The sequence below is a fragment of the Episyrphus balteatus genome, chromosome 3 (assembly GCF_945859705.1).
Source record: "Episyrphus balteatus chromosome 3, idEpiBalt1.1, whole genome shotgun sequence".
Taxonomy (NCBI): Eukaryota; Metazoa; Arthropoda; class Insecta; order Diptera; family Syrphidae; genus Episyrphus; species Episyrphus balteatus.
This window is the reverse complement of record NC_079136.1, coordinates 8,542,962-8,555,192: the sequence shown is the minus strand read 5'-3', so window position 1 is coordinate 8,555,192 and position 12,231 is coordinate 8,542,962. Positions and strand designations below refer to the sequence as shown.

Sequence of the window (12,231 nt, the reverse complement as noted above, 5' to 3'; positions counted from 1 at the left end):
GCTCATCACACAGTGTGGGGGAGTACTGACGTAAATGAAAGAGGTGAGTCACTTTTTGATTTTATTCTAAGTACTAGTCTCCTTATTTGTAATATTGGTAATGAACCTACCTTTGTTACAAAGAACCGACAAGAGGTATTGGACATTACCCTTGTATCCCAAACAATTCACCACAAGATAAAGAATTGGGCTGTATCTAATGATCACTCATTCTCAGATCATATGTATATCCAATTTAGTCTCGAAGATGAATGCACAAAACCCACCGGTTTTCGTAATTATAGGAAAACGGATTGGGTGAAATATAGGGAAACTTTTACTACCTGCTACAATAATCAGGACAATATTTTCCCTTCTAATACAGATGATCTTGACTTAAAAGTCAACGATCTCACCAAAGCTCTAAACAATTCCATGGCTAACTCTTGTCCCCTTACCATAATAAGAGGAAAGAAAAAACCGCACTGGTGGAACAAAGAGCTAGAACCGCTCAGGAAAGACTGTAGAAAGGCTTTCAATAGGGCTAAACAAACAAGGAACCCATTAGACTGGGACCTGTATAAAGTTTCTCTAAAAAGTTACAAGAAACAACTACGGAAAAGTAAAAGATCCTCCTGGAGGAACTTCTGTAGTAAAATTGAAGATTCTTCTGAGGCATCTAGACTCAGAAAAATCCTTTCAACTAATCCAACCATGCCGAGCTCCCTAAAAGACTCTAATGGCGATTGGACTAGCTCCTATGAGGAATCGCTAAACTTGCTACTAGACACTCATTTCCCTGGTAGCTCGAACTCAATAAGTGACTTTGGTCACCGACCCAACCAATTTTATCAAATTAGCAAAGATCTTATTTCCAAGGATAGACTAATATGGGCAATAAATAGCTTCCATCCATACAAATCACCTGGGCCAGATGGTATCATACCCGCTGAATTACAACACGTCTCAGATATCATACTACGAAAGTTGGAAATTATAATGATAAGCTGCATAAGCTTCTCGTATATTCCAAAGGCCTGGAGGGAAGCAAAGGTGGTTTTTATACCAAAGGCGGGAAAATGCTCTCATGTCACTCCAAAAGATTTAAGACCTATTAGTCTATCATCCTTTCTGCTTAAAACTCTAGAAAGAATGATAGATATCCATCTAAGACAGGAAATTGAACCATGTCTGATCTCTAAGGCACAACATGCCTACACTAAAGGGAAATCGGTGGAAACTGCTCTCCATTCTCTGGTTAGCACCATTGAATACTCTCTACACTACAAAGAGTACACTCTTGTCGCCTTTTTAGACATAGAGGGTGCTTTCAATAATGTCAGGAATTCAGCAATCATGAATGCTCTTGACAATCTCAAAATAGAAGACCCGCTTAAGAACATGATAGAAATCATGCTTAGTAGCAGGATTATCAGTTCAGAGTTGGGAAACTTCAAAACCCGTAGAGCAGCCAACAGAGGGACCCCTCAAGGAGGGGTCTTATCGCCTCTCCTATGGAACTTAGTAGTCAACGAACTGCTGCTAGACCTAGAGGGAGAAGGTTTTAAGGTTATCGCCTACGCGGATGATGTGGCAATTGCCGTATCGGGCAAATACCCACAGACACTTGCAGAACTTCTACAAACAGCTTTAAACAAGCTAATTCACTGGGCTAGAGGATGTGGATTGGATATTAATCCCCACAAAACGGATCTTGTCCTTTTCACGAGGAAATACAAGATTCCAGACTTCAAACTCCCTACAATTAAAGAGGTAACACTTACTCTATCCGATCAAGCTAAATACCTAGGACTCATTTTTGATAAAAAACTGACCTGGAAGCTCAATATTGAAGAAAGAGTTAAAAAAGCCAATGTGGCACTCTTTTCATGCAAAAAAGCCATTGGTGGCAAATGGGGATTTTCTCCTAACATTGCACACTGGCTGTACACATCGGTCATAAGACCAATACTTACATATGGGATGGTAGTTTGGTGGACCGCACTGGACAAAACGATAAACTTAAACAAGCTTATCAAAGTCCAAAGGTCAGCAAGTATGTGCATAAGCGGTGCGCTGAGGTCAACCCCTTCTGACGCCCTAGACATACTTCTAAATCTCACACCCCTAGACATCTTCAGCAAACAAGTAGCAGCTAGCTCAGCTACTCGTCTAAAAGCAACCTCTCAGTGGACCAGTAATCATATTGGCCACACAAACATTCTAAACAACTTCGGATTCCTTCCGGATCGTCTAGACTATACCACACCTCAACTGGTGTTCGATAATAATTTCCAGAACTCCATTCCCTCCAGAACTGAATGGGAGAACCTTAGTACTCTGGATAATGACTCTTTACACTTCTATACTGATGGTTCAAAAACCAATGAAGGTGTAGGAAGTGGCATATTTTCGGAAAAACTGAATCTCAGTCTCTTCTTCCGCTTACCAGACCAATGTAGCGTGTTCCAAGCAGAAATTCTGGCGATTAAGGAGGTTCTCTCTTGGCTCAGAGAAAACGTAATATCCAACACGGATATTCGGATCTTCTCGGACAGTCAAGCAGCCATTAAATCTCTTGCCTCCGTCTCTACAAACTCAATCACGGTCCTCGACTGTCAAACATCTCTAAGGGAGATGTCTGAGCAGTTTAACATTCACCTCGTATGGGTGCCGGGACATAGAGACATCCCAGGCAACTGCAGGGCAGACGAACTTGCCAAACTAGGAACAATTACTCCTCTTCAACCAGAAAGGAACAATATAGGAATACCTATCGCTACATGCAAACTTATGCTAAAGCAGGACGCTTTAAAGAAAACCAACCTCAGATGGACTCAGAGTAATACTTGCCTAGCTACTAAACAAATATGGCCTTGTATAGACTTGAAACGTTCAAAGGGTTTGTTAAATTTAAACAGAAAGCATATTAGCTGCACCATAGGTGTCCTTACAGGACACTGTCTAATAGGTAGACACGCAAAAAGAATGGGCGTGTTCTCTAACGATTTCTGCAGAAGTTGCATGGATGAAGAAGAAGAGGAAACTGTTCAACATCTTCTGTGCACCTGCCCTGCTCTCTCTAATAGAAGAAAACTCTATCTAGGAGAATTCTTCTACGATTACACTAGTGATCTAGTGAAAACGGACGTTAAAAGTCTATCTTCATTCATAAGAAGCACCGAGTGGTTCGGCTAGTGAGTCCCAACTTGCTAGTCTTTTGTGGTATCACAATGGATCCATAAGGGTCTAAGTGTGTCGGGTAATTTGCCTGACAGCCACTACTACCTAACCTAACCTAACCTAGGGTATAGCAAAAGTGCAAGACCATTGTAAAATTTCAATCCATATATTTTGTTATTGTAGTGTTGTAAGATTTTACACTTTTGCACTTTTGCAATGATACTAGACCAGTTGCATCGGATCGTGAATACCCCTTCTGTATATTTGGTTGTTTTATTTTAAGAAAATGTTACACTTTTGCACTTTTACAACGATACAAGACCATTTGCATCGAATCGTGAATACCCCTACTGTTTTTGTCTGCTGAAGCCTGGTATGCAGACCGAGATAAATTTAGCCAAGCTAAAAGTTCCCATACAGGTTATCGATAATTTGTGAAACGTTCTTTTTAAATTTTACTGCTTTTTATTTGATCCTAACCGATTTCAATAGGTGCATCCCACCAAGAAAAAATCTCTGAGGGCTCAATGTTATTTTTTAAAAGAGCAACATAATTTTGTGGGACAAGTTTCTCACATCAATCTAATTTTTTTCAAATCCAACACTTCAACCCCAACTTCACACAATTGCATCTTTTCTTCAAATATTAAATTGTGATGAGAAATTATTTCTTAAAGCCTGGTACGCTGCTCGCGCTAAAATTTAGCTGAGATAAAATTCCCATACAAGTTATCGATAACTTGTATGGGATCCATTTTATCTCGGCTAAAAATTTTCGATAATTTGTATGGGAGCTAAAATTTAGCGCGAGCAGCGTACCAGGTTTAAGGCTTAAGTCACAAGATTTGTGAATGCGCCCGATTTTCATCTGGAATTCATGATTTTTCGCTATCAATAGTCCTGTTCCATTGGTGGTAGTCTACTAATGTGTCATGTAACGGTGATTTTTCAATCGCCTAAGCAGTGAGTTTGTAGGCAAGAGCGATGAGGAGTGAAGGGGGAAGATGCTCACGAAGGGAACTGAATTTTCTGAGGGCAGTACAGTTCCATTGCTAAATTTTTCCTCTTTTTGACGTTTGTTCCTAGAAAATGTAAAAGTGGAAAGTGATTGGGCACAACAGTGTGTAGCCACCGCATGTGATTTTTCAATCGATTGAAAAATCACTGTGTAGCCAGGCACAATAGTAGATGTTTTGGTTAATCTGGTACTATCATCTACTCATGCTCTTCTTTCCAAGTAGATACGATTTGTATATTGAATTCGTTCAAAGTGCGTTCCATTGAAAATCGCTAGTAAACTGCTTGTACTTTGCCACCTCCCAAAGGAACAGGGCAAATATCAAAAGAAATCTGAACAGTTCAGTTGGTCCCTTGAACTCGGCCGTTTCGAGTGCGTTCAAAGAAAACTTCATTCCCGTTCTGGGTACACCTCACGTTTACGTTACAAAGTAACGTATTATGTTATGTTACGTTAATCAATTCCACTACGTTAACTTTACATCAAACATAAGAAATGATTTTCGTTGGAAAATAGCAAATTTATTGTCAACATGTTCAAAAATTGTTTAAATAAATTTAGTTTTTTAGATAATAAATTAATTTGTCACTATTCGACAACTAAACAAAATGCATCCAGGTAAATTGAATAATTTTTATTATCAGTTAAATTAAAATTATTAATTCACCTATTTTTGTCATAGCACCAAATGGAAAAGTGTTGTCGGTCTAGAAGTCCATGCACAAATATTATCCAATTCGAAACTATTTTCAGGTAGTTCAACTTTATTTACAGAGCCTTTAAATTCGGCAGTATCTGCTTTTGATGCTTCAATACCTGGAACTTTACCAGTAAATAAAATACCTAAAAGTCTAGTCTTATTGGATGAATTTTAGTTATATTTCTTTTAAAGGTACTCAATAGAAGATGTGTGGAAGCAGGTATAAAAACTGCATTAGCACTAAATTGTCGTGTTAATCCAGTTTCAATGTTTGATAGAAAACACTATTTCTATGCTGATTTACCGGTAAATTAAATATTTTAAAGCTGAAATCAATAAATAAACTATCTAATTAGACAGGATATCAAATAACCCAACAAAGATCAGCTTTAGCTAATAAGGGTGAAATCAACTTTCCAGTCATTGTACCAGGGAAATCAAAATCATACCGAAAGACTGTTCGTCTTCATCAATTACAATTAGAACAGGACAGTGGAAAAACATTACATGATGATTCTTTGAAAAGGTATGTACCTCAATAAAATGTATGTACAAAATAGCAGTTTAAACCCTAGCTCGATGGTATGTCATAGAGACATTTCAGGGAAGTTCTAATGGTAAATGAAGTAGGCAAAATTATTAACTCAAAATATATTAACTAGGGTTCAATTTTAATTTACTACGTTTACTTCTTAACACTGTATTTAATATCTTATAAGCTAGGGAGAAGCTATTATTAATACAAATACAACAAACCTAATACCTACATAAAATTCTTGTGCCGAAGTGTTTCTTATGAAACTCTTTCGAAACGGTTGAATCGATTTTTATGAAATGAAAAGTCGGCAAACACCTATTTTCCTTACCCTTAACCAAAACATTTTTTTTGAAATTTTGTGTTTTGGTATTAGATCGCGATCCCACAGCAAATTTTGAGAGTGCAAGTATAACCTAAATGTGAGTATGCAGTATTAAAGCCTTATTCGTATAACGAATTTAAAATTTTAGCAGCTTTAAATTGCGGCCTGTCATGGTTTTCGAGGGGTTCAATAACGTAAGGAGGCTAAATTAACACCAATTCACATTCTGAACATGTGTTAAGACTGATGTTTTGTCATCTTCCCAGAGCCTGAAAAATTCAATCTTGTCGATGCGACATTCGAAATGAGATAATTTGAGTAATTATCTCATTTGGGCTCTAGTGAAAACAGGATATTAAACAGCTTATATCTTGAGTTCTATCGATCGCACCGTTAAGATTGATATCTTCAAGCAGAGGATAAATGACAGGGCCTAAGTACGAAATTGTTGAGACCCGATTTCTGTTGGTATTAGAAAAGGTTCTCACACTACAGAGTCAAAAATTGGAAATAAATAATAGAAAAGGTGGAACGAAGTCCGCCGGGTCAGCTAGTTCATGTCAATTTATAAAAATCTCATATCGCATATTGTACTTGCCTCACCTTTTACAATTATAAAACACTTATATTATAGTCCGTAATTGCAATGATCCAGTTAATCTAATAAAATTTAAAAAAAAAGTACAATTAAAAAAACTAAAAGCTTTTGTTTTTTTTTTTTTAATATTGTATTTGGCTTACCTTTCACATTATTAAAACACTTACATATATTTACTAAACCGTTTTGCACAGAATTTGATTTATTTGAAATGAAAATAATAAAATATTTTTCGACAAAAAAAAAAAAACAAATAACATGAAAAAAATTTTGTTCCCAATAATAAAACACTTTATTTTTCGACAAAAAATCGCGATTAAAAAACATTAGTTGACCTTAGAATGTTTTAAATTTGAAATTTGGTGTATTGGTTAAAAGTGAAAAAAATTAAAAAAAAAAAAATGTTTTCTCATAAATAAGACAAAAAAAAGTTTATGGTGGGCCAATCTTACCATTTAAGTGTATGAAAAATAGATGTTGGCCGATTCTCAGACCTACCCGATATACAAAATTTCATAGAAATCAGTCCAACCGTTTCGGAGGAGTTTGATAACAAACACTGCGACATGAGATTTTTATATATTAGAAGATAATACAAAATACATAGTTAAAAATGTTCAAAAGTAAATTAAATTAATTTTAAATAAAGATTAAACGTTAATTGTTTGTAGGTTACTTGTCTGTTCAAACGTTTTAAGATGATAGATAATTTTTAATTTCTTTTTTCGCTCTTCGCGGATCTTCGATTCTTCAAATATCGAGTGAAAGATTATTCCATAAGCGAACACTATTTATAAAAAACTGACATTCCGATGTTAAGGATGAGTATCGCAGATATATTAGTTGATGAGATCTACTCGACGCACAGTGGGACGAATGTATGGAAAAATCGGCATTTCTAATATCTTGTGTTTCAGTGACTGAAACTACGCAAAGTTGCATTAAGACGTCTATTTACACCTAAATCTATGAATTAAACATGAAAACCAGATAAATGGAAACGTTTTAGCCAGGAAATTCATTTTTATTTAATTAAAAGAGTTGAGCAGCGAACTTTTTTTTTAGGATTTTCTTTTTATTATTATATTTTCTTTTCTTTTAAATAATTTTAATTTATGTAAAATAGAACTAATAATAGTATAGATAATAAAACACTTTAATTTGAATATTCAAACAAATAATAAAATAAAAAAATAAAGAAACAAAACTTTTTATTCATTGTCGATTTCGGAGGTATAACTTAAGTCGTCCGGGTTAAATTCTAGGGGAAAACTAATATCTATATAATTTTTTGATGAATATTGGTATATATCTCAATCATAATTTGATATAGGTATGTGAACTTTTTGACCGAAGATTTGAAACTGCTAAGAATTTTTGCATTTTTATAGAATTTGATCCCATTAATTTTGATTAAAATGGTAAAATGTTATAAATAATATTGGTTTAAAGAGCATTTTTTTGTTTTAAATTGATGTTATCAATTACGCAATCATGTATAGCTTTAGTTATATTCAGATTAGAATTCAGGCATTATTCCTCAGCGCTCATGAACCGATTGAGTCTTCTAGAAGACTGCTCCATCTTCTACTTTACTTTGAGGTAATAAAATTTAGTTACTTCCTGTATTTGAGCTTCTACATCTCCTGTTGACTTCTCTAAGCCAAGAAGTTGTTGAATTTTCAAACAGAACCCATTAAAACGTCTGTTTTCGCACTATCCAGGCATGATTTTAAATTTTGGTCATTTTTGACATAGGGGGTCGAACCTAAAAAACGCGATTATAATTACTTGGGGCAAATTGGGGCAAGATTTTTTTCTTGATTCCTTTAGAGGACACTTTCCTGAGTATAAAACCATAAAAACCCCAGAGAGCCTTTTAGGTGTAAAAAAGAAAATCTTACTCAAAGTCAAAAAATTTTTTTTTCTACCAACACTTGGAAAATCACTAATAAAAACAAAACTCAATAAAACAAAAAATTTTTTATAGTTAAATATTAATTTATATATGTACCTTGATGAGTGTTATTATCCATTATTAAATAATTTTTTTACCGCACAAAAAATTTTGGGAGTAAGACAAATTACAACCTGATTTTTCACCACCAAAAAATAATTAAACTAGACAATATTTAGCACTCTATAACTTTTGCACTAATTGGACAACGCAAATAATTTTGATGTAGTTAGAACCTAAATATATTTGGAATGAAATACCAATCACTCAAAAGTACCGCAATAATATTCGATTTTTTTATTTATTGCTATGGGTCGTCCCACTGTGCGATGAGGCCATTTGTCGATTAGATCTCTTCAACTCATACATCTACGATACTTTCATCTTTTCGTCAAAATAGGATTTTTATAATCGGCAAAGAAGCAAGGCTTTGGTAGTTGCTTTTTTCTTTAGTTTAAATTGGCGCACACAGTGCAAAATGGATCTCGGCCTCAATCAACAGCCAGCTCGGTCCCTATCTAATCTAGCTGTCTGCAGTTGGGCACATCAAGTTGATTGATTTAATTTCCCTAAATGAGGTCTTCCTCTTTCAGGTTGCCCATCGGGGTTAGATAGTTCGCCGATGTTCATACGCCCCACATGACATAAGCACGTCAATATCAGGTATAAATCCCTTACAGTTCATGGTTTTATTTTCTTCTACGATCTCCGCCAACGGACGCACACTAGACAACATGGGGTAAGCCTTGAGGTGACTGTGACTACTTCTATAAATCTTAATAACTCTCCAACGGAGAAGGGAGAATAACTCCCAACAAATGAAGGTAGCGGAAGAATTAGTTTTTGGAATCAACGGTAGCATCATCAGTTTCATACAGGCCGAACTGCTTGTTGAAAATATGGCCTACGCAGGCGTATTCAGATGTCTTGTAATAAATTTGTGGTACAATGTTTTACCAGTGGCCTATTGCACAAACTTAATTTACAAGCAATTTTTCACAAAAATTGTAAGAAAAACAACAAATTTTCTTGCACCAATTCTTAAACACATAAAAAAGTTAAAAATTTGTTTAAACAAATACAACAAATACAAATACAAATTTGTGATTGTTAATTGTATTTGGTGAAATAGGCCACAGAAAACGTGCCACAAAGCCAACTGGCTTCCGACAAATCAGAAAGCATCATGCAATCATATGGAAGACTTCACTTTAGTGAAACTTTAAAAAATAGGTGCTTTAATCCCAGTATGCAAAACTAGATGGTAAACAACCTGGCGACTAAGTATCACATGAAGAAAAAGAAGTTTACCTCATAGTATGTTGGTGGTAATAACATTAACAGTGTGCGGAATTAAAAGAAAAAAAAGGTTTTAAACCGAGTCTTACGACCCGTCCGAGGCGCATCGGCCCATAGAGAAAACTGTAAGTAATTTCAAATAATGGGTGATCATAAAGCTTCCGAAAAAAAATGTGATCATATGAGATGGAAATTGGAGAGGAACTAGTAAATTTCCTACGGTTGCCAAGATGTTTTTTTAATATTAGTGATTGATAAGAGACAGTTACTTGAAAAAATCTTTTTATTTTTGGCGGTGAAGGCTGGGAATCCAACCCAGACATCTAGCACCATAGTCCATCGAAATTTGGTGGTGGTGGGTATCAGCTTATAGATAACGGTTTCTTTTTCCCAAGTAAATTTAATTTTTAGATTTATTGAGTTGAGATGTTCATGAGATTTGAAAATAGACCAATTATTAAGAATGCAGAAAGTATCATCTGCGTATCTCAGCCAGATCTGTGATTTTCGCGGAATTGATTTTTAACATTGATAGAAAATCTAATAAATACCATGCAAAAAAAAATGGTGTGTAAACTTCAATAAAGGCAAGAATCTTCGAAGTTCTTTTTTTCGGTCTAAGGAATAAAATATAATCAGAAGGGTTTTGAGTTGAGGTTTGAGTTTTGAAGTGAGTTATTTAATATACCAAACACACATACATATCTGTAAAGCAGTAGTCTTAAAAGAGCTCTTGAACCTTGTCTTGCAAAACCGGATCCACATCCTTTTTTCTCTTCTTTTTTCTACTTATATATAGAAATAGTTGTATAGTATCCACGGGTTATATTGACACCCTATTCTTTATAATCGATTAGCAAAATCCGTTTTTTTTTTTGTTTAAGGAGTTTGGTTGATCTTAATCGAGCTGGTGTCCCACTGATGGAGTTAGTTTTTGAACCCGATCTTGAAACTGGTGAAGAAGCAGCATCTCTAATAAAAGAACTGATATTAATTTTTAAAACTCTTGGAACTTGTTCCTGTAAAATGGAAGGTAGCTTTTATTGCATCTAAAACACTTATTAAAAACTTATTGATTTTGATCTTATTTCCAGAGGGTGCATTGCGTGTAGATGCTAATATTTCAATTCACAAAGATGGAACACCCAACGGTGTTAGAACAGAAGTTAAAAATATAGGTTCTGTTCGTAGTATTGCCCAGGCTATTTCCTACGAAGTGAATCGACAAATCGAAATTAAAAACAATGGAGGTGAAATTAGTAATGAGACAAGATCGTGGGATGCTGAATCAAAGCGAACTGTTGCAATGCGTGACAAAGAAGTCCTTCAGGATTATCGATTTATGCCTGAACCCAATCTACCACCATTACGTGTTGATCTCAAAGGTGATCTTAATCGAGCTGATATAGTTTCAGTGCCTAAAATCAAAGAAGAGATACCTGATCTTCCTGAAGCAATTCGACAGAATTTAATGGATAAATTCAATTTGGGACAAGATCCTGCCATATTTCTTGTTGTATGTTAATGAAATAATTAATTTACTTAAAATTATTATAAAAAAAAGTCCTTTTATTGATAGAATGAGACTGTCCTTCTAGACTTGTTTAAGAATATATTACAAGCTTTGCCAGAGATCCCAACAAAATTAGTAGCTAATTTTCTAATCAATGATCTTCTAACTTTATGCAATAAATCTAATATGGATGTGGAGGATTGGTGAGTTGCTTTTCTAAAAACAAGTTCCAACTATATAATTCTACTTTTGTTACATTTACAGTAAAGTGACTTCAGAGCATTTGACAGACATTTTAAAAAATCTCCATGAAGAAGAAATCAATCTGAATTCAGCTCGCATTTTAATTGAAGAACTTCAAGAAAATCCCAAATTGACTGTGTCAGATGTAAGAACTTAAAAATAACCAAAGTAATCTTTGAATTTAATGTTACAATTTTTTGATTTTAATTTTCAGCTTATTGCTGAAAAGAATCTTAAACAAATAAGTGATCCTGATGAAATAGAAAAGATTTGCCTTCTTGCAATTGAAAAGAATCCAAAAGCCGTGGAAAGTTATAAGGCGGGCAAAGGAAAAGCTTTCTTTGCAATTGTTGGAGATGTTGCTAAGATGTCTCAACAAAAAGCTAAAATGTCGATTGTTGTTAAGAAACTTGAAGAATTACTGAAAAAGTAAAAACGTGATTTGAAAAAGAATACAAGAATTAAGTGAAAATAGTGTGACTTTCAATGAAATTAGATCGTAAGATAGTACATAAGAATTATAAATACAAGAATGAATCCAGATTTGAACACAAAAAGGTAAGTTTTGTTAATTTTTGTATCGTTTAAATATTTAAATCGTGTAAACAAACACGAATTTTGAATGAATTGTATCTAAACAAAAATTCGCGGGAACTGTAATATGCGGTTACATACAAAAGTAAATGCGGTTACAGGAAAAGTAGCAATCAGAAATAATTTTTCATTAGACTTAGGGGCTTTTTTTATTTTAAGAGATAAATAGGGAAGCCCAGAATGACAAAAGACGACATTTTTTGTTTTGTAGCTTCAAATTAAGATCATGTTCGAATATGGAAAATAAAGAAATTAAAAAAAAGAACACGTTATAAACTATTATAAAC

At 34.5% G+C, this 12,231-nt stretch overlaps 1 protein-coding gene across 1 annotated transcript; it reads left to right on the top strand.

Moving 5' to 3' along the window:
- The first annotated feature begins 4,664 nt into the window (after positions 1-4,664).
- On the top strand, positions 4,665-11,822 carry LOC129913116 (glutamyl-tRNA(Gln) amidotransferase subunit B, mitochondrial). The gene is made up of 9 exons (XM_055991622.1): positions 4,665-4,798; positions 4,863-5,010; positions 5,073-5,186; positions 5,237-5,406; positions 10,479-10,627; positions 10,689-11,110; positions 11,174-11,310; positions 11,372-11,495; positions 11,565-11,822. The coding sequence occupies exons 1-9, from the start codon at positions 4,713-4,715 to the stop codon at positions 11,781-11,783; spliced, it is 1,569 nt and encodes a 522-aa protein (XP_055847597.1). The 5' UTR covers positions 4,665-4,712; the 3' UTR covers positions 11,784-11,822.
- The last annotated feature ends 409 nt before the right edge of the window (positions 11,823-12,231 follow it).

Bases quoted from the DNA above. Each gene is read 5' to 3' on its own strand.
- LOC129913116 (XM_055991622.1), top strand. From the start codon at position 4,713: ATGTTCAAAAATTGTTTAAATAAATTTAGTTTTTTAGATAATAAATTA. The intron at 10,628-10,688 runs GTAGCTTTTATT...TCTTATTTCCAG, and splicing joins TTGTTCCTGTAAAATGGAAG to AGGGTGCATTGCGTGTAGAT. The intron at 11,111-11,173 runs GTATGTTAATGA...TTTTATTGATAG, and splicing joins ATCCTGCCATATTTCTTGTT to AATGAGACTGTCCTTCTAGA.